Here is a 20,482-nt window from a genome sequence, read left to right on the forward strand (position 1 = left end):
GAGAGGGAAAGAGTTTCATTGGATTTCTCCCTCCCTCTCTCCCTCCCACCCTCCCTCCCTCTCTCTGCTCTTTGCCACCCTTAAATCAAGGTGCGACGGATGCCAAAGCGCGATGAAATGCAAAGAAAGCCAATTGCTGGCCCGAGGTGGGGGGAGATCGCTCCTCGGAGTCCTGCCTGCGACTCTGGAAGAGGCAGTAATTGCTGGAGACAGAGAGAGCTGGGGGGCTGGGCTGAGGTAGCCATGTATAAATAGTGTGATCTCCCCATTGAAATGCATAAATAACAGCAGGAGGGATCTAAGCCCCGAGACAGCGCCCCGTCTCTGCTCTTCGACGTGGTCTTCCTCGCTACTTGTCACGAGGAGGAGGATTTAAAACAAAACACGCGCACGCAACGCGCAACACCACCTTCAGCAGCAACAGCAGCAGCAACAGCCTGGATCGACGAGGCGGCCCCCTGGACCTCCTGAGTGCAGATCTCCACCCCACCAGCCGCACCACCACGACCCACGCCCAGATCCAGCCGCTGCAGCGCGGAGGACCTCTTCACTGTGGATCGCGAGCGTGCGCTTCTTCTCTCCCCCTCCCCTTCCCCAGCCACCGGGTCGCCATGGAAGAACTTACAGCGTTTGTCTCCAAATCTTTCGACCAGAAAAGCAAGGAGAGCAGCAGCGGAGGAGGAGGTGGTGGCGGCGGAGGTGGTGGAGGAGGAGGCGGCGGCGGTGGCGGCAGCAGCGGCGGAGGAGGCACCGGCCACAAGAAGGAGACTATCACGTACCGGGAAGTTTTGGAGAGTGGGCTGGCGCGCTCTCGGGAGCTGGGCGCCTCGGAAGCCGGCAGCCTGCAGGACCTGGCCGAGAGCGGCGCGCACTGCCCGGTGCACCTTTTCAAGGAGCACGGAGACGGAGACAAGGACAAGCTCAAGGACTTCAACCACGCCAGCAGGACCTCGGAAGGTAAGGAGGGTACCGGACCCACCAGGCGAGATGGTGCGTGGGGGTGTGGAGGGGGGCTCTGTCTCTCCACCTACTCTCCCTGCCCCAGACACCAGCGCCGAAGGCCTCGAGGCTTTTTGGGTGGGGAGGAGCGGTTGGGCAGGGGGCGATATAATAATAATAAATAATAATATAATACACTACTTGTCTAGCAACAGCAGGAACGGCCGCTTGGATCGTGAACCACTTCTGGGGTGGAAAGTAGAAGGGAAAGGGAGAGGAGGGAGAGAAACGCCAAACTTTCCCCCATCGCTTTTCTGGGAACAATAGGAGAGCGTGGATATGGGGGGCGGGCGGGGAGGAAAAAGAAAGAAGCAGGTTTCGCAACGACGACCCGATTCGATCGAAGCCCGGGTATCTTTTGCCCAGTTGTCTGCCTGTGTTGTTGCCCGAAGGAGCTTCTTCTGGAACGAGCCTCCAATGTGGTGGCTTCAATTATGGCTTCTTTTTTGTTTCTTTTCTTCCATTAAAAAGAGGCGTAAGGGAAGCCAAGCTCAGGGTAAACTGGTCAGAGGCCTGCTGGGGGATCGAAGCAGAAAATAGAGAGGGGAAGGAAGGAAAAGCGCATTTAGGATTTTGTACCGAGCCCGTGTCGATAAGTTTCTCCGGGTGTCACTTCCTTCCTTCCTTCCTTCCTTCCTTCCTTCCTTCCTTCCTTCCTTCCTTCCTTCCTTCCTTCCTTCCTTCCTTCCTTCCTTCCTTCCTTCCTTCCTTCCTTCCTTCCTTCCTTCCTTCCTTCCTTCCTTCCTTCTGATGTATAAGATGTGTGAGTCTCTTCACCCTGGGCCACCAGGTCGATAGCTCTTCCTGTCCCGCTTCACTGTTGCCTATAGAAGGGAGCATTCTGAGGGTGAGGGAAACTAAATTTTTTAGAAAGTTGATTAAACGTTTTTCAGCGATTTAAGACAGGTTTTCTCCAGGGCAGATGCGATGGGATTAAATGCAGCATGGGAAGGGAAAACTTTAAATTAAAATTCAGCAGGGCTGCTCAGTTATGTTAATCTCCTTTCCTTAAAACATGTTTTACTCAGCCATTCGTTCTGCTCCTTCCCTTCGTAAAATAATAACGGTGTGTTGGATCGATAGAGTTTAGGAGATTCATGCTACTTGTACCATAAACAGAACAAAACAAAACAGCATCCTGTCCTTTTAAGAATAGCCCTATCACTCAAATCTGCAAGCTCCTTTAATATCAATTCTAAATATGATTAATAATTCTTTTTTATGTTCTATTAGATTCGTTATAATCGGAAGGAGAGCTTAGACGCAGGGCTAAATAAATGAGAATTTAATTTCTGGGAAGCTTTAATAATTCCAATTTCATATATATATATTAGAGAGAGAGAAGGGCCTTTCAGAATACATTTTTAAAAATAGTAAGGGGTGAAATCCTTCGAGTTTCCTGAAATGCTGTCAGTTCCGATGCACGGTTATTGTTTTTGGAAACAATATACATATCTAATATTTTATATACATAGATACCCGTTTATTGAAAACGTGCTTCATTCTCAGCAGTCCCTTGAACACGCAACTCTGAAATGTCATAAAATATATTGTAATCTCTCTCTCACACACATCTCAAGTTTGTAATTGTTTTTCGGTTTTAAAAAAAGTAACTCAAAAGGGTATCAACCTCAGAAAGATTCCATGGAGGAAGACTGGTTTCCAGCGGTACAACAAACATTACAAGCGAAAAATCATTACCATATTTGTGAATGGTTGGAACGCTGGAACGTGTCTCCATTAAAGGGAGTTGTAAGGGAGACAACCCCTCGAACGTTCGTTGGGAGCAAAAAATGTAGCGATCGTGGGCCGGAAGTGAGTTTCAGCGGAATCAGGGCAAGAGACTAATGGACAGTGTGTGTTGAGAGATCTTGCTCCTAGTGTCAAAAACCCGTTAGCTTCACACCTGTGTTTGGTAGCCGTTGTGCAAAACAAAACCCAGTAGGTAAGAACAACACTGTATTTAAATTACAATTTCCCCTCTTAATTCAAGGCTCCTTCATCGTATTTTTAAAAAAGCCACGAGAGTAAAAACCTCTCTGGCTGATGATACATTTATATATAGTTTTATGTTCAATTTGAGGCTTGCCTGGGGATTCTTAGGCACTTCGGTGTGTCCCATCAGTTAAAATTATGCATTAAACCAAATGCCCTGATTCTTAAACTTATTTTACTTGGAGCTATATAATATTGTAAAGCCTTTCAATGTCAGAAGATTTGCATGTAAGAGGTCGTAGGCTGGAACACAATACTGCTCCCTTAAAGTAAAACCAAAACAACAGAACTGGACAGCAGAGGCTTAACCGTGTCACTCCTGATCTCAACCCCCTTTTCCTTGGGAGGCCACTTAGACTGGAATCGAGGGGATTTACTTCCAGGGAATGAGCTTGGAGACCAGCTGTCCGACAGGCTGCAGTCCTCCGCGTTGCCACTGAACTTGCCAGTAAATAAGTTCCAAGGAAGGGAAGTGGCGCCCCATTGGGCCCAGCAAGGCTTCCTTCCCTAGGGTGGAAATGGGGTCCTTTGCATCTGGCTGGAGAGCGCTCACGTCGAGGTTATTGCCGTTAGTGTGACCTGAGCTTCCCAGGTAAAGGGGGCAAGAGGAAGTCCCTGCGCCAACCCCCGAATTTCCAAACCCTTTCAGAAGAGGCGAGATGAAGTCCTCTCTCCCCCGCCCGCTGCCGAGTCCCTCGTTACATCATCACGCGCTCCTGTTCTTTGCAAACGTGACGTTTTGCTGCGGGAGTGACGTGCTGGCTCCTCAGAAGGCCAGCCGTGGCTGCGGGGCAGAGAGGGCGTCCAGGCCATGCTCTCTCTGCCACCCAAAGCGCACCGGGCCCACCCTGCTGCTGCTGCTGCTGCTGCAACCGAGGCGCTGTCTTTCCCTCCGGGTGTTTCCTTTTTTATCGATTTCTATCCTGAGGGAGGAATCTTCCCCCAAACCGACCATACCTGAGGCTTGGTGGCTTTTATCATTACTACTGTATATTGGAAAGACGATGGGTTATAAGAATATCGTCCTGTGCCATTTGTTTTTGTTTTTTAAGCACAGCCCACAAAAGGCAGCAGTTAACCTCCTCTGGCCAAAGGTCACCCCGATTATGTCGCCCGAATCATTTCTAATGGTCTCCTGGTCACAGGAAAGCTGGGTTCATCTCGTGTGTGTGTGTTCCCACATTCCTAAAGCCTCTCCGTTGGGGACTATGGATTCTAATATCCTTTTGATTTATTTTAAAGCGCGCCTAAAGGAGCAAAACAAACATGACGTTTTTCTGGTGCTTTTCTTATTGCTCAGTAGCTATTAAAGGGGGGGTCCCCCATGTCTTTAAAAAGCGTGTTTCCGATCCCCTTCCGCCGTGTCTAGACTGCAAAATGAGGCCCCGATCCCCTCCCGGTGGAGGCGACTGGCTAGGAATAGTGGACACGTCTCAGAGCTTTTCTCAACTGAAAGTGGGCATTTCCTCTTCAGACTTGTTTTGCGTAAAGCCTTTGCTACTCTTGGCTTGCGTGGGGTATTTAGATCTTTAACTATCCTCAGGAGGCTTGTCAGTTCAGAAAACCTAGGCCACACCTGGTAGTCGCGACAACATATTGCCACCGAGGTATGATCCTGCAGTCTTCAGAAATAAGATGATTAAGTTTATATGCGTGGAGAGACGGGAGATGTCCCTTACAACAAGGGGTAGTTAGCAACCTTAGCTGGAGAATTTGTGAGTCACACAAGGTCTCTCTAAGGATCATCACCTGTTCTGCGCCCAAATAAATAATTTTCTCGCTGCAACAGGAGAAATGCAAGGAGACAGAGGGGGAAAAAATCTACCCTGGCTGCATAGCAGTCATTTACGTGTTTATCAGAGGAAGCTCTCCGTGCGCTCCGAAAATTTTACTAACGAATATTTCACTCAACCCCCCAAATGTGTCATCTGATCATATGGGACGATGCCACGTTTGCTTGCCTTTTTTTGGAGGCTCACAGGCGACTGCCCTTCGCCTTTGCTGGGGAAACTATGTGCCCAATTCTCCCGCCTCGAGGGCTTTAAGGAGGAAATTAAGGAGGGTTCTACTTCTATGATGCGCAACTTTGTTGTATTCGTTTCCTCTTCCCTACGCCCCCCCCCCGGCAGGGATATATGAGTGCAAAGACAAGCGGGAAGAGGTGAAATCCGAAGACGAAGACGGCCAGACCAAGCTGAAGCAGAGAAGGAGTCGAACCAATTTCACACTGGAGCAGCTGAACGAGCTGGAGAGGCTCTTCGACGAGACGCACTATCCGGACGCCTTCATGAGGGAGGAGCTGAGCCAGAGGCTGGGGCTGTCGGAAGCCAGGGTTCAGGTAAGGCAGCCTTAGAAGAAGACCAGAGTCGTCCTCCTCCTGGCCTTCTTTCGGATCTCTGTCTACCCCATTAAAATCCCCTCCTTTTTGTCACGCGCAGCACCCAGACACGTGTGACGGCGCGGAAGGGGGGCGAGCAGCCGAGGGGGGGGGAATTTCAGCCACTGGCGCTGCTCTCGATTTCTCGCCCCTTTAGAATCTTCAGCAGACGTGGAGCGTTCGAAACATCTCTGAGTGCCGCTAGCTAACCAATCAGAGGCCTGATTAGTAGCCCCAGCCAGGAACGAAAAACCTTTCCCTTTTCCCTTGAGGTTCTATTGCTCCTCTTTTTATTTTATTTTAACAGGGTGGGAGCAACTTCGGAGAACAATTGGTGTAGGTCAAGCTAGGCTGGTTGGGTGCTCTGGGACTGGATTATCTAGAGCCGGGAGTGGGCTGGGGACGTGCCTCTATTTGACTTGCATAACAAGGGTATGAATTCATGGTGCCCCATCTGCTCCGTTTGTCGATCCTCTGGAAAACAGAACGTCTCCCAATCCTCGAGGAGACGTTTGGCTTGTGGGGCCTGCCTGCTGGTCATGCGGCCAAGGCATATGCTCTATACAGGAACAGATTGTTGCCTTTAAAAATGCATTTATTTATTTATTATAAAAAAAGGCCTTTAGCTTTGCTCACGAGAGAGGGGGGGGCTGGAAAAGAAGCAAACAAAATAGATATACAGTAATTAAAAAAGGATGGTGCAGGATGTGGCGATTGTCGCAGCATCGATCCCCCTCAAACAGAAGTTGTGCAAAAAGGAGGGAAAAGGGGGGTTGGGCTAGATGACCCTTGAGGTCCCTTTCAACTCTATGATTCCATTGAAGTGATCAACCTGTAGCATGGCTTTAGGGTCAAAGGCATGTGGGGAAGACTGAGCTCCAGCTGAGCTTTTATTCTGGCTGAACTCCCACAGCAACGAAAAACAATTTTAATGAACCACGTTTACAGTTCACCCAGTGTTTTTCCTTGGAGGTGATGGTGGGAGCCACACTAGGAAAGGGGAAGCTCAGTCTAAATGCTTTAAGTCAGGGGTGGCTCGCCAGATGTTGACCCCGCCAGAGTTTGCTGGACCAAATTTCGCATAACCCCTGACCACTTCCCAGACTGGCTGGGACTTTGAGGGTTAGAGCCCCACGACTCTAATAGAAGAGTTTTAGTATGAACGCCCCACTGATATTAGTGGGGTTGACTTCCAAGTCCAGCGTTGAGTAGCATTTGAACGAGCTGGAGATCTGGATAGCTAGAACGCCTGCGTGTAATTCCTCTTTCCAGGGCAGGCCTGTCATTTAACTTTTAAAATGTTTCTTTGTAAGCTTTCCCCCTGAAACAGCTGGGAAAACTAGGCTCCCGAAAAGTTCGGGTTTTAAATAAATACAACAATAAATGAAATATTCCCCAGGAACGGAATAGCGCTTACTGGTGTGCTCTTCTTGGAAAGGAGAGCGTTCGAGGGGGGAGGGAGAGAGAAGTCGTGGCTCCCACCCCCCGCGCCGAAGATTGATCTAACCGCCCAAGATAAATGAATGAAAAGATTAAACTTTGGCTGAAGGGGACATCAACTTTTATGTCATCTTCCCAGCTCCTTCTAGGCGAGCCTGTATAATATCTTGCCAGAGCCTTGATGTAGCGTTTCTATAAAAATAAATTACTCGTAGTGTTTCTATAAAAATAAATTACTTGTAATTGAATTCCGCACTCTTTCTTTCAAGTAGTTTATTACCGGAGTAGCGCGGCACCTTAACAGGATATTCATAGTTACAGGAAAATTGGCGTTTCAAGTGCTTGCAGGTTTCATGAAATATTCCACCCTCCCCCTCCCCAGCAAATCTCTCTCTCTCTCTCTCTCTCTCTCTCTCTCTCTCTCTCTCTCTCTCTCTCTCTCTCTCTCTCTCTCTCTCTCTCTCTCTCTCTCTCTCTCTCTCTCTCTCTCTCTCTCTTCTCATTTCTGAAGGGGGAAACATTTTCCAGTCTCACCCCAACCCCAAAAAATAAAGTCCAGAGAAAGCCGTTTTAGAGAGAACCCTTAATTAAAACCTAATCAGGATTCGATCGGCTAAAAAGGACTCGGTCGGCATCTTATTAAAGGAGGAAGAGAAAAGGAAGGAGACCGAAGGGCGAAAGCAGCAACGACCCAAAGATATTTTAATACTCTCCGAATTGCCTCCTAATCCTCGTCTGTAGCGCCTGTCCCTTGTTGTTAAAGGATCTAGTTTCAATTTAGTGTGGAAATGTGCTGTAAATAAATTGGAGCTCCTACGGTAGCTACTTCTTATTAACCTTTTATTTTTAGTGTTGTACCGGCAACTCATATCGCCCAGCTGTCAGGGTTATAATTGAAAGTTATGAGACCATAGTGAGGAGCAGGCAGTAATTCAATTACGAGCAAATATCTTCGGGTTTTTATGGCGCAAGGCTAAATTAAATGTCATTATTCACTGTCTCTAATGGAAATCAAAAGGAAATCAGATTAGAGCATTTGTGAAAGAAATCACTGAGTGATCCTTAATGAAGAAATAACTGTCTAAAACACTGTCCTGCGCTTTACTTAGCATATTCATGACTACTTGGAATTGATCGGGAATCACACCCGGGCTGATTTATGATGGCTGCGCGCGTGGGCTAATTCATCACTTTTATTCCTCATCACTTTCGCCTTTTTCCAAAGCTAAAATTTTTTTATAAATGGGAAGGAAAAAAAAGGGCACAGCGAGTTTTTTTAAGAAGTGCATTTCAGGAGCCACTGGTACTAGCCAGCAGGGTTTAACGCGGATTACTCCCCCACATCACACACCTCTCGCACGCTGCTCCTGACCGGGTGGTTAAAGCTGGGTAAAAGGACATTTTTGCCCCAGAATGTGCCACATATCTGCCCCCTATGTGTGGTTAAAAAATAAAATAAAAATAAAGTCTGCCTCCTTTAACAGGGTAACAGATGACCAAACGACCCTTGGGGGCGGGGAAGGAACTCTCCCCGGAATTTGTATAAATTATATTATGACGAGTGGCGTAGAGACCCCAATCGGAATTAGCACAGAGGCAGGTCATGGGAGGCATTCCAAAATCGTTAATGCTGGATAAAGAGCTACACACACACACACACACACAGAGAGAGAGAGAGAGAGAGAGAGAGAGAGAGAGAAGGGGATATGGAATGAAGAATAAATAACACGAGGGGCATATTAATTTTTACTCATTGGTTAGTTGTCTGTCAATACAGTACAGCCACCCTCTGTCCTCAGACAGCATAGCTGAAGGTTTCTGTTTACAACTTTTAAATGCACATTTCCTTCAGCGGCTTAATTAAGCAGCATTACTTAAAACTCTGATTTAGGGTGAATTCTTTATGATGATGATGATGACTTACCATAAAAAGATCCCCATTCTCAGGGTTTATATGAATGGTAGGTGGTTATATTGAGAAACTAATATTTTCGTTTCAAGTGGGGCGTTCACAATGCTAACGGTCGGAACAAAACCTTGCTGGAAGCCAAATATTTCGGCTGAATTTGACTAAGGCTGTAATTTCTCAGCACACTTACAGGGAAGTCGGTGTTTCGCTGAAATCAATGGCCCTTTCTCCCAAGGGAGGCGGAGAGATGGCGGGGTTTGATACTCCAAACGTCAGTCCGCTTGAAGTGGCTAAGTTTCCAGAGGTGTTCGAAAGAGTCTTAGAATTGTAAAATAGGAAGGGATCACAAGCGTCATCTAGTCCAACCCCCTGCAATGCAGGACTCGTTTGCCCAACGTGGGGCTCGAATGCAGCACCCTGAGATTGAGTTTCACGGTTGAGCTAAGAATGCCTTGCTGTGGCAAGCCCACGGCACCCGGTATTCCTAGGCAGTGGTTTCCCATCCAAGTACTAACCAGGCCTGACCCCGCTTAGCTTCGGAGATCCCACGAGACTATGCGTGTTGAGGGTCTTACGGCCGTCTACCTATTCCAAAAGGCTGTGCTGCTTGTTGCACTCTTCAGAGAACCAGGAAATCCAATGGAGCCAGGGATCAGGACATTAAAATAGAAAGGGGACATTCCCATTGCACTAGTAAAGAAAGCTCCTTTTCAAAAAGTTCAGGGATCGCTCAGAAATTGAGCAAACTTCCCCCCTCCCCGTTCCCCCATCTTTTAATTTGAGACATCACCTATTAGAGACCCGGATCGGGGAGGGGGAGGCGACGCCACTAGCGCACGTGTGAAGGCGGCCAATTCCTGTTGAAGAAACCCACTCCAGTACCCCTGGATAATTAATGTCTTTGGAAGCCTTTCTTTGCACTAATTACTCCGTTGTAAATGGCCATCATTAAGGCAATTGAAGAAAGCTCGGAGGCGAAATGTGATGTAGGAAGTGCAGTTAGTATTAATTAACCGTATGATCAACTTGGCAAGCGGAGGAACTTGGAGGGGGGGCGGGGCGAATGGGAGCGATGTTTGCTTAACTCCCAGATTTGATCTGTCTCAGCAGACAGAGGCTGACTAAAGTTTGATTTAGTAAGAGGAGGGGGGGGAGTGGAGACACTGAGCATTTGACGGTAGACGTAATTCTTTAAACATATTTGTAAAAAAATCCTCTCCCTCCCCCTCTCATGGGAGAAGGCTCCCTTGCTGTTTGGTACGCCAGATAGATCTAAGGACACCCCCCCCTCCCTGCCTCCATTTATAATGCACGGGAATTTCCGGAATTAGGGGAGGATTACTAGGATGGCAATTTTTTTTTTTAAAAAAGAAAAAGAATAAAATATGATGGCAGAATTAGAAATAATTCCTTCAACCCAAATTTGGAAAGTGTTTGATTGTCGCGTGGAAGTCAAGCCTATTTAAAAGTCAATCGTGGCTCTGAAAAACGGATTTATGGTGGGATCCACAACCCAGTCAAAAGACAAATGGAAAGGGGTAATTGAAATCTGTTGGATTAACCGCCTTTGAATAATCCTTCTGGGTGATTTGTGTGGAATTAATTGATTTCCCCATAAACGGAATTTGCATTCGAAGTTGAATTGACTTTCAGGGGGGGGGGGTTGGGGGGTCGTGACTGTGCAGGGCGATCCTAAGCATCGTTTGCTCGAGAGTAAGCCCCGCGGAATTCAACGAAATGCTGTGCCTTGCCTGTAACGAAACAGGCTCATGCCACAATATACTTTTTAAATCTTCAAAGAAACTTTACTGGTTTCGCTACTTTTCTAGAATTGCTTTCAGTGAAGTTCTTCTAGGATTGCAACCTTAATCGCTGGTAGCCTCTTCTGTTGCATGGTTGTTCGGGAGTAAATCCCAGGTAAATGAAGTGTCCTTCCACTGAACCGTGATGGGACTTTCTTCCGATTAATTAGGGCTCTGCACGTGTTTGGGTGTGGATCCATGGTTGGCCATTTTAGTGGGCAATTCCAAGGTCAGCATGGAAACATTAGATAAAGCCCTGATAAACCCTGTCAGAAATTCGGGAATAAAAGGGCTTAGCTGAAACTCACCCCACTCGCCCCGCCTATTTCCCCTTAAATAGGGGGAAAAAGCGATGCCGCACGAGTCGACATAGGGAGAAATCCACTAAAACTGGTCCTTCTTTATTTATATGCGTTCAAAACTAACCTCGAGGAAATGTCACTGTCTGACACACAGGGGGAAAGGAAGCCACATTCAGCCAAATTGGAGGAATGCTGGACGTGAGAGAGCAAGGGTGTGTGTGTGGATGTATGTATGTATGAGAGACGGATGCGAATTGTAAATCGGCACTTGGTACTCGGCACTTTTTGGGTGTGTGGCGATCTGTCACATTTATGTCTCATGGTTTTAGTGTGTGAGCCGATAACCTCTTCCCCACGGGGAAATCTCCCTTAACTGTTTGTCAGCCGGAACCTATACCTGTTCTCTCAGCAGTAAACCCCATTGACTTCCATGGGGCCTGCCTGCTCCACGGTCGGTGTGGGCATTGGATTGCGGCTTGGCTCTCTGTTCCTGAACGCCATCTGCCTGTTTTCCTGATCTCGATTAGGAGATGCCAACAAGCGGCGCTTTTTGCTTCCCTCCCCCAGTTTAAAGCTAGCCAGTCTTTGTTGCTGGACTGAACAGTTTCTTTCTTTGGATAGCCTCTGAGGCATTTTGTTCATCTGCTAGTTCTACATAATGATTTGCCGCTTTTTAATATTCCGCCTTTCCCGGTGAAAGGGAGCACAAGGCGGCTGGCAACATAAAAGTATTACAAAGACACACTTTTAGGGAGGAGAATAGTGCCCCCTCCCATTTCAGACCGTATTTGTTTGTTCTTCGGGAGTCCTCTCTATTTCTGGACGGGTCCCTCAAGAGTGACTGCTGTTCTAAATCTAAACCTTTAGATCGGAACATATTCTTTGGTTTAAAGAAGTGCGCGAGCGGACCTGTATCATTCGCGTTATATTTATGGGATACTGAACTACACGCATAGCTCTTAAAATACATTGACTTGTTTGCGGTCTAAGCCTTGAATATATCATTGCAAAATTCCTCCCCTACTCGTGGGGAGGGAATCCAAATTGCCCCTCCTGACTGATATCCGAAGTGCTATAAACTGAGCAGTTGTGCAAGCTTCGTTGTCGCGCCGAGGCGCTCAATTTGTGCCCGGGCTGTCGCACTTTAGCCTGTAGGTGAGGGCTCATATGTTCGACCGGTTCTCTATACAGTAAATTTAAAAACAGGAGAAGAGCTTCATTTCCCTTGCACCAGCCTAGTGGTCTCCGGGAGCAGAACTGGGAGCGGGAGGGGATGTTTCATGGCTGTTTCTAGCGCCCTCACAGGCCAATCCATGTATTGCCTCTTATACCTTCGAATGGTTGCTGGCTGCCTTTGGGGCTCCGCTGCACCCCACTGGCAGCCCCTTCCTCTGAATTCCTTGAGACGGAGGGAGCAAAGTCTCCTTTTGGCCAGGACTTAAAAAAAAAAAGTACGCATGCGCGGGGTGGGAGCGACTGGCAGTCTGGCACCCCCGCATCAACTTCGCGGTGCTTTGCGAATTTGGATTCGCATCCTTAGGAGGGAGGTCGCTGGTGGCTTGACTGCTCCTCTTAAAAGCACTTGCTTGCTTGACTTTGACATCAGCAATGCTTGGGAGGATCAAGATGCAAACTCTACATTTTACAACAGGGGACGACTTTCTCCAAGCTGCGCATTGTTCCGTTGGTTTTTTTTTTAAGCAGAAGTGCGAATGAATCCCATTTCGATTCTTGTCCGATTCTCTGTTTGCACTGGGATCTCACATGCTCTATTTGCACATATAAACGTTGCAAGTGAAACTCGTCTCATCATTTGCAGCCCACCTTTTCTGATCTAGTGGCTGCTTTATGCTTTGTAATAGTAATAAGAATAATGCAGAAAGTCACTGTTCTCAGGTCATTTGTATTTTTTTTTTTAAACTGAACTATGGGTGTGTATGAGTGTGTGCACAATCAACAAAAACCTCTAAGAGGTTTACACTGTTCCCCATTCTAGTGCACAACTGTGTACCCAGTGTAGGGTAGTGCTTGGACTACTGCAATGCGCTCTAAGTGGGGCTACCTTTGAAGGTGACCCGGAAACTGCAATTAATCCAGACTGCGGCAGCTAGACTGGTGCCTGGGAGAAGCCGCCGAGACCACATAACACCGGTCCTAAGAGACCTACATTGGCTCCCAGTAGGATTCCGAGCACAATTCAAAGTGTTGGTGCTGACCTTTAAAGCCCTAAAGGGCATCAGTCCTATATACCTGAAGGAGCGTCTCCACCCCCATTGTTCAGCCCGGACACTGAGATCCAGCGCCGAGGGCCTTCTGGCGGTTCCCTCGCTGCGAGAAGCAAAGCTACAGGGAACCAGGCAGAGGGCCTTCTCGGTAGTGGCGCCCGCCCTGTGGAATGCCCTCCAATCGTAGGTCAAGGAGATAAACAACTACCTGACGTTTAGAAAGCACCTAAAGGCAGCCCTGTTTAGGGAAGTTTTTAATCTGTGACATTTTAATGTATTTTGATATTTGTTGGAAGCCGCCCAGAGTGGCGGGGGAAACCCACCCAGATGGGCGGGGTATAAATTATTATTATTAATAATAATAATACCAGTGTGGACGTCAGGATTGCTTGTCATTCCAACAGCGGGATAGCAAATGCTACAGTTATATCATTTTAGTGGTATAGCACAGGACGGGAGGGGGAGCACTCCTATTTTCTTACTTCGAAACACCTCAGGCTGCAATCCTACCGGTATACACGACAGGCAGAGCCATTGAACCCAACGGGATTTACTTCTGACACGTATAAGGATCACGCTGCGAGTCTCTTGAAACCTGCTTACCATTACCACGACCCTTGTCTTAAAAGGGTCTTTGACAAGTCCTGCTGTTTTGCGTGATGTATACTGTTACCTGTATGCCAAATAAACAAGCATTTCTCAGAAAGAAAGCCACCAGATGAGCAAAGGAGAGGAAAGAGAGAAGTTTAAGTAGCGTGCATAGCAAAACTGCCACTTTGATTTTGGAAGAAGAAGGGGGGGCGGGAAGCAAAGTCCAAGGTCTTCATCTTTCCTCTGCCTCTCTGAGACTGTGGAACACGGACTGAGATAGCTTCTGTCCTCTGCCATTCGGACTTTATACTTTCTTGTGTTTTGAATATCCTCAAAAACTTGTCCTTTTGTGGGTGGGTACGAAGTTACCTGTTTCTTCATTGTTGGTCCCGTGAAAACCCATAAAACATAGCAACCAAAATAAAACCCCTTTATTGTACGAGCAGTCAAAATGACACAAAACAGGGAGCTTCCGAGCCCAGCAGGACTCTTCATCAGACTGAATATTAAGCAAGGGCGCGTGTGGGTAAGGGGAAAAATGTCTGTATTGGTCAAAAAAGTTCGTTTTTATAAGCACGGGTGGCTGCCAGACGCTTCAGAACTGATGGTGAAAACCTCCCCTCCCCTCATTTTCTTTCTTTGCAGGTTTGGTTCCAGAACCGAAGAGCCAAATGCCGGAAACAGGAGAACCAGATGCATAAAGGTGAGTTTGAGCTGGAAAGTGCTTGTGTGGGCTGGAGGAGGGGAGGGGACGGCGACGGCTATCCGGACCCCCGAGGTTCCTTCCTCACCAAGACACGTGTCTCTCTCTCCCCCCCCCCCCCCCGCTTTGCAGGTGTGATCTTGGGGACGGCCAGCCACTTAGACGCCTGCCGAGTGGCTCCTTACGTCAACATGGGTGCCCTGAGGATGCCTTTCCAGCAGGTAGCTAGTTTTGATTCCTTTTGATCCCTTTCTCTCCCTGTACGTCCGAGGAGAATCGAGGTTCGGGAGGGGTGCTGTAGAAAAGGACACGCCTCTTCCGCGCGGGCTGTCAGGTGGAAGGGGGCGGCGCTAATACTCCTCTCGCTGGGCAGGAGGCATGGCCGGAGCGCAGATCCGTCAAGGAAGCCTTCGGGCGTTTCTTAAGGCTGGGACGAGTCAGTGGCAAAGGAGGGCACTTTGCGCGCCCTCAGAGGCGCCCTTAGCGACAAGCGTCCCCAGGTTTGGAAGGAGGACTTGCTGACTGTGGCTTCCAAGCCTGGCTGCAATCCTGTTCACGCTCAATGTGGGAGTAAGCGCCACTGACTTATTTCTGAGTGAACACTGTGTAGGATAGTAATGTGGAGTGTTGCATCATTTGGAAAAACAAAATTTCCGGCTGCTTCTACTCATCCTCTTGGAAAGATGAGTAGTTGATTTGCCCCAGCTACTGTTAGTAGAAACCAAACACATTAATCTCTGTACTGAACCACTTAATTTCTGCCTTTCAAGTAGTCTTTAAAGGCACAACAGTTCTTACCTGTGGCAGGAAAAATACTGATTGCAGAGGGGAAGAATATAAATCCAGGTAATTGTACCTTAACTTCCCCAAATACCTAAATGTAGAATTCCATTATTTTTGTTCCTCTCTCCTAAGTAGTCGTCCTAAAGCACACCTGCATTGTAGTCCTAGAAATGTTCACTCAGAAGTAAATCATGTTGCTTTTAATGGGGACATTGTTCTTGGTAAGTGTATATGGGATCATAGCTTGATCTGTGCTTTGCTTAAGGGACAGGTGGATCCACACCATACATTTAAAACACATTCAACACACTTATTCCCCCTCCAAACACCCCAAATCCTGGGAACTGTCGCTTATTCCTCACAGAGCTACAGCTCCCAGCACCCGTAGCAAGCTACTTTTCACTGAGATTGGGGAAAGCCATGTGCTACAAATGCATGGTGTGGATTCAACATTCCTGTGAAGTAGGTTAGGCTGAGAAACTGCTTTGTCCAAAGCTAATCTTTATCAAAGCAACAGAGAAAATACTGTAGCATGTATTCAGGACTCACACAAACATGTTTCAGGACTCACACAATGAAACCACCTCCCAAACTTGCATGGCCATGAAGAAGTCTATTTCTCAGGCTCAGCCATCTTCTGATATGGGCAATAATAGAGACCTACCGGTAACTTATTAGATTGATTTAAGTAACGAGTACTGAAATGATGCAACCTCTGCCCTTAAATTCACTGTAAACCTGCTACTTGCAAGAGGATTTGAATGCAGGTCTTTAACCCTCCAGTCACCATGTCGCACCAGCAATGTATGGAACGCAAAAACCATGTTTTACTCACTCTTTTTGCCCCATTAGTCTTCATTACTGGGAACTGAAAGTAGTCTCACACACAACCCATAGGGAAAAGTCAGTAAGCAGCAGAGAGCCTCAGCTCCCTTCTGCTTAGATCAGGCATCCCCAAACTGCAGCCATCCAGATGTTTTGGCCTACAACTCCCATGATCCCTAGCTAACAGGACCAGTGGTCAGGGATGATGGGAATTGTAGTCCAAAACATCTGGAGGGCCGAAGTTTGGGGATGCCTAGCTTAGATCCTCCTATATAATTAATTTCTCTATTCCGAACTTAAAAATGGAAAGCGTAATGCTGGTGGTCAACAAAAGAGGTTTAAAGACTGTCTCAAGGCAAATCTTAAAAAATGTAGTATGAACACTGACAACTGGGAAATACTGGCCTGTGAGCGCTCCAGTTGGAGAACAGCTTTTACCAAAGGCGTCATGGGCTTTGAAGAAACTCTATCTCAGGACACAAGGGAGAAACGTGCTAAGAGGAAGGCACGCTTGGCAAATCCATACCGTGATCAACTCCCACCTGGAAACCGATGTCCCCACTGTGGAAGGACGTGTGGATCCAGAATTGGCCTCCACAGTCACTTTCGGACACATTGTTAAAATCGTGTTTATGGCAGACAATCTTACTCGGCTATGAGTGATCGCCGAAGAAGAAGAAGAATATAATTAAGCACCCCTGTGATTCTTGGGCCTCCGGAAAAGTCCCATTTATTTCAAACAGGGTTTCAGAAAAGTGGGGCCTAGGTAGTTGATTTCTTCTGTGGCAGTGTTTATCTCTTGTTGCTGCTAGAAAGGCACACCTAGAAGAGCTGGGTGGAAATTTGGCGATCCTCTTAACAAAGAGAACTCGGGGTGCGGGGTTTTGGTGGTCACGTGTGAAAATTCCTTTTTAAGAGGTTGTAACCTCGCATTGCCTCAAAGCTGCTCGTGTGGACTTTATTTTTTGAAAGCCACCCAGAAATGCTGCCATTAAGACCAGTCTAGTGAATGGCTCCAACACAGAGGGCAAGGTGGGAAAAACGTAAGAACCCAAAAGCATTTACTTAGCGAGGCAGGATGTGAGGGGTAGGCAGGCGGGGGGGGGGGCTTGTTTCAGCCCCCCCGGGTGTTAGTGGGGCTTGGGTACTTCTCAGGGCGGAAAAGTGTCAGAAACAACCTGTGACAAGGAAACTGGTCGATTCCCTGCAAAAGCACCCTAGCCACTCAGACACAGAGAAATAGAAATTGCTCTACTTTGTTTCCTTAAAAAACACAGGCAGGAGGAAGAAAATGTTGGGGAGATGATTCTTTACCTTTCTCTGCCTCCCGATGGCTGCCTGAATATGTGAAACCTTTGCTAATTTGTCAATTTCACCTTCATTAGCTTGAGGGTGAAACTGACTAGAAAAACAGCTCCATTTATTTTTGAAGTTAGACGTGTTAAGGGGAGCTGTGGCGTGAATAAGATGGCCACAGTTTTTTTTGATGGATTTCTCCCACCCAAGGACAAGGGAGGAAGAGGCGAAAATAAGCAAGCCTGCAGACAAGGCCACATGGCAGGAGGCTTGCGGATGAGTAGCCAGCTCGGGAAAATCCAAGGCCCTTCTCTTGACTTTTCTCTTCCCTCTCTTAAATGCATTCCCCCCCCTTTACATACAGAGATGTACAGGCGGTATTCTGTCCAGGCAGTAAACGCCTCCACACTTCCGGACAGTGGGAGTGGGAAGGCGTGGAGACGATTGACAAGCCCTTGGCTCTTCTTGCTCAGTTTTATTCAAATGTTTGAATACCCACATTCTCTCTCACACCAGTGGTCAAAGAGATTGAATTTAATCACACACACATACAACAAATCTTCTCTGATTCACCTAAGCCCTCTCAGGCCCTGATAAGTGTCTAGTCCCTAGTCCCTTATAAGTGTTTCAGACGGCGACACAAAGAAATATGCTTTAAAATAGCCATTTAGTAAGTGCCATTGAACCATTGTTAAGTATTCTTAGAAAGTGGTCAAATAATAAAGCTCAAAAGCTATACTAAGGAAAAATTATTTATAGCCATCTTAAAACAAATCTTACAAGGGGACTTATAAACCTTATAAACAAAGGCCAGAGAAGTTATCTGGCACCTTGGGGCTATAACTCTGCATCAGATCAGGCAGCACATGTTCCTGTTGAAAGTCCAGTGGTGTTTAGGGCCAGTTCAAACTCACTTTTGCAGCTATTTAATTACACCGTCGCCTTTTTAACGTTATTATTGTTATTACTATTCAAAAGTCCTTCATTTGCTGGACGTGTGCCACAAGGACTTTAGCTGCAGTAACTGCCGGTGTGTGTGGCTGCACTTTCTCTCCTGCACACCCTTGTGGGCATGATTCTCCTTTTATTAGTTCCTCAGAGAAGTTTGGCCCAAAAAAATTATGTGTGACCTCCTAGGAAGCATTAATTTTGCTTGATAAAGAAAACATCATTATAATACCAGGCCACAAGTGGGGATCTGAAACAAAATGTGCAGGTTTTACCAGAGTCTGTGGCTAAAAATTAAGAGTTAGCAGAAAAGATAGGTGTCGCCTGCTATAACACAGGGCCTTACTTCATGTCCACTTTTTATTTTTTTAAAAACCAGTCTGAATGCAAGCCAATGGAACACAAGGCTTTTCTTGCAAACAAGTGCTTGGTGTGGCCTGGGAGAAGGTTTGAGAAGGCCAATCATATAGCTCTACATCTGACCTGATATATAACAGTGGCCTACATTGCAGGGCTGCTGTAAGTTAGTCTTTATAAGCACAGCCCTCCAATCTACAACTGGGGGGAAAAGTGAACTATATTGCAGGTTTGCTCTATCCTGCTCTCTCAGTTCTACCTGCAGTGTGGGGATGAAAAAAAAGAAGCAATGCAGGGTTGTTGTACTCAGATTCTGCTGATCTCCAATGTGCAATAGGGGTTCAATACCGCTGGACAACACTGCAGGGTTGCTGCAAAGTGCCCAGAGCCTGATATGCAGTATTCAGGGTGCACAACACAGCTATTAAGTCGTTCCCAGCCAAAGAGAAGCTTGAATAGGTATTGCTATGTAGAGGAACCATGCTACAGAAAAGGAAAGAGTTTGTGTGTCTGGAAGATCCGGAAAAGGGGAACTCTGCAGTTCTAAGTCAATGGCAGTAAAATAATGAGTGGAATGTGGCAATTCAACAAATTAAGGAACCATGTACAAAGAGTGGCACTGTGCAACAGTAGATTAAAATGCTGAGACATAAGAAGAAAGTGCTCATGGTTATTTGGGTCTGGACCTTAAATGGTTTCTGATATTGATATGCTGAGAGTGAGAGCATCTTTCTGCTGCTGCAGATGACAATGGTTAGAAGCAAAAACAACACTGTGATATCCTGTCGACTTTATTGTGGTATTAGCTAACAGACCTTTTAAGCACCTAGCCCAGTTTACCAGGAATCCACACCTGCCTGTTACATACAGAAAGCCATTCTGTTCCTACAGGCTGCAGACCTATCCTGGTGTATGTCCCCTTGAAAACCCGGCCTATTTACAGATGCACAGAATGACACTCATTTGTTTACCCTGCTGGAAGCTCCTTTACTCATTGTCCCTTTTGCTTCTGTGTGCTTCTTTTGCTCCCTCAGGTCCAAGCTCAGCTGCAGCTGGAAGGCGTCACCCATGCCCACCCTCACCTCCACCCTCACCTGGCTGCACACGCCCCTTATCTGATGTTTCCTCCGCCCCCTTTTGGACTTCCCATTGCCTCCTTGGCAGATTCCGCCTCTGCGGCCGCAGTAGTAGCAGCGGCTGCGAAGAGCAACAGCAAGAATTCCAGCATCGCTGACTTGAGGCTCAAGGCTCGGAAACACGCCGAGGCCCTGGGCCTCTGACATTTCCTCCCCAGAAGCCATTTTGTTGCCAGGAATGGACAATTGTATCTTTCCTCTATCCAGTCTCCGAGCTTGGCTGCGATAAGGACAACTGGTACCTTTTTAAAGGCCCACAAGTACTTGTAGACAGGCTCAGCGCTGGCCTGTTCCTTCTTTCCTCCCTTTCTCATCCTCTCCTTTTATTTTGTTCAAAGACTTCAGCAACTTGTTCAGTTGATCTGAGGACTGAAGGACCAACTGGCCTATTTTCTGTTTTAAATTTTTGTTTCAAAAAGCACTTAGTGCTAATGATTGCAGTTAAACTGTTCTTCAGCCACCAGATGCATAATTGCTAGGTTTGAAATCAGTCTGGATCTCAGCTATAAGTGTCAGTTTTTTTGGGGGGGGGGGAAATTGAGAAAACTTTGGAGGAAAGTAGATTGGGGGGGGGGGAATGGAACCCTCCGATCACGTGGCATCCATGAATCTTGGGACAAGTGGAAGTGGACCCTGGCCAAACTGAAGATGATCATGTCAGCCCAACACCATTTGCTGCTGCCGGTTTTGCTACGTCGTGCATGTGCCTAACTTTAAACAACGTTTGAAAATCGCCAAGTATACTGAAACAAAAATGAAACAGGAAAAAGAAAAGAAAAAGCTTAACAACATCG

At 47.0% G+C, this 20,482-nt stretch overlaps 1 protein-coding gene across 2 annotated transcripts; it reads left to right on the top strand.

The window, feature by feature from the left end:
* The first annotated feature begins 611 nt into the window (after nucleotides 1-611).
* On the top strand, nucleotides 612-20,003 carry SHOX (SHOX homeobox). 2 transcript variants are annotated; one of them, XM_035116136.2, is made up of 5 exons: nucleotides 612-957; nucleotides 5,124-5,332; nucleotides 14,286-14,343; nucleotides 14,476-14,567; nucleotides 19,587-20,003. In XM_035116136.2, exons 1-5 carry the CDS (start codon nucleotides 612-614, stop codon nucleotides 19,830-19,832), a joined length of 951 nt encoding a protein of 316 aa, XP_034972027.1. In that variant the 3' UTR covers nucleotides 19,833-20,003. The 2 variants fall into 2 exon arrangements, with proteins under 2 accessions (XP_034972027.1, XP_034972026.1); XM_035116135.2 differs by having other exon boundaries at nucleotides 14,476-14,564.
* Nucleotides 20,004-20,482: the final 479 nt, after the last annotated feature.

The sequence above is a fragment of the Zootoca vivipara genome, chromosome 4 (assembly GCF_963506605.1).
Source record: "Zootoca vivipara chromosome 4, rZooViv1.1, whole genome shotgun sequence".
NCBI lineage: Eukaryota > Metazoa > Chordata > Lepidosauria > Squamata > Lacertidae > Zootoca > Zootoca vivipara.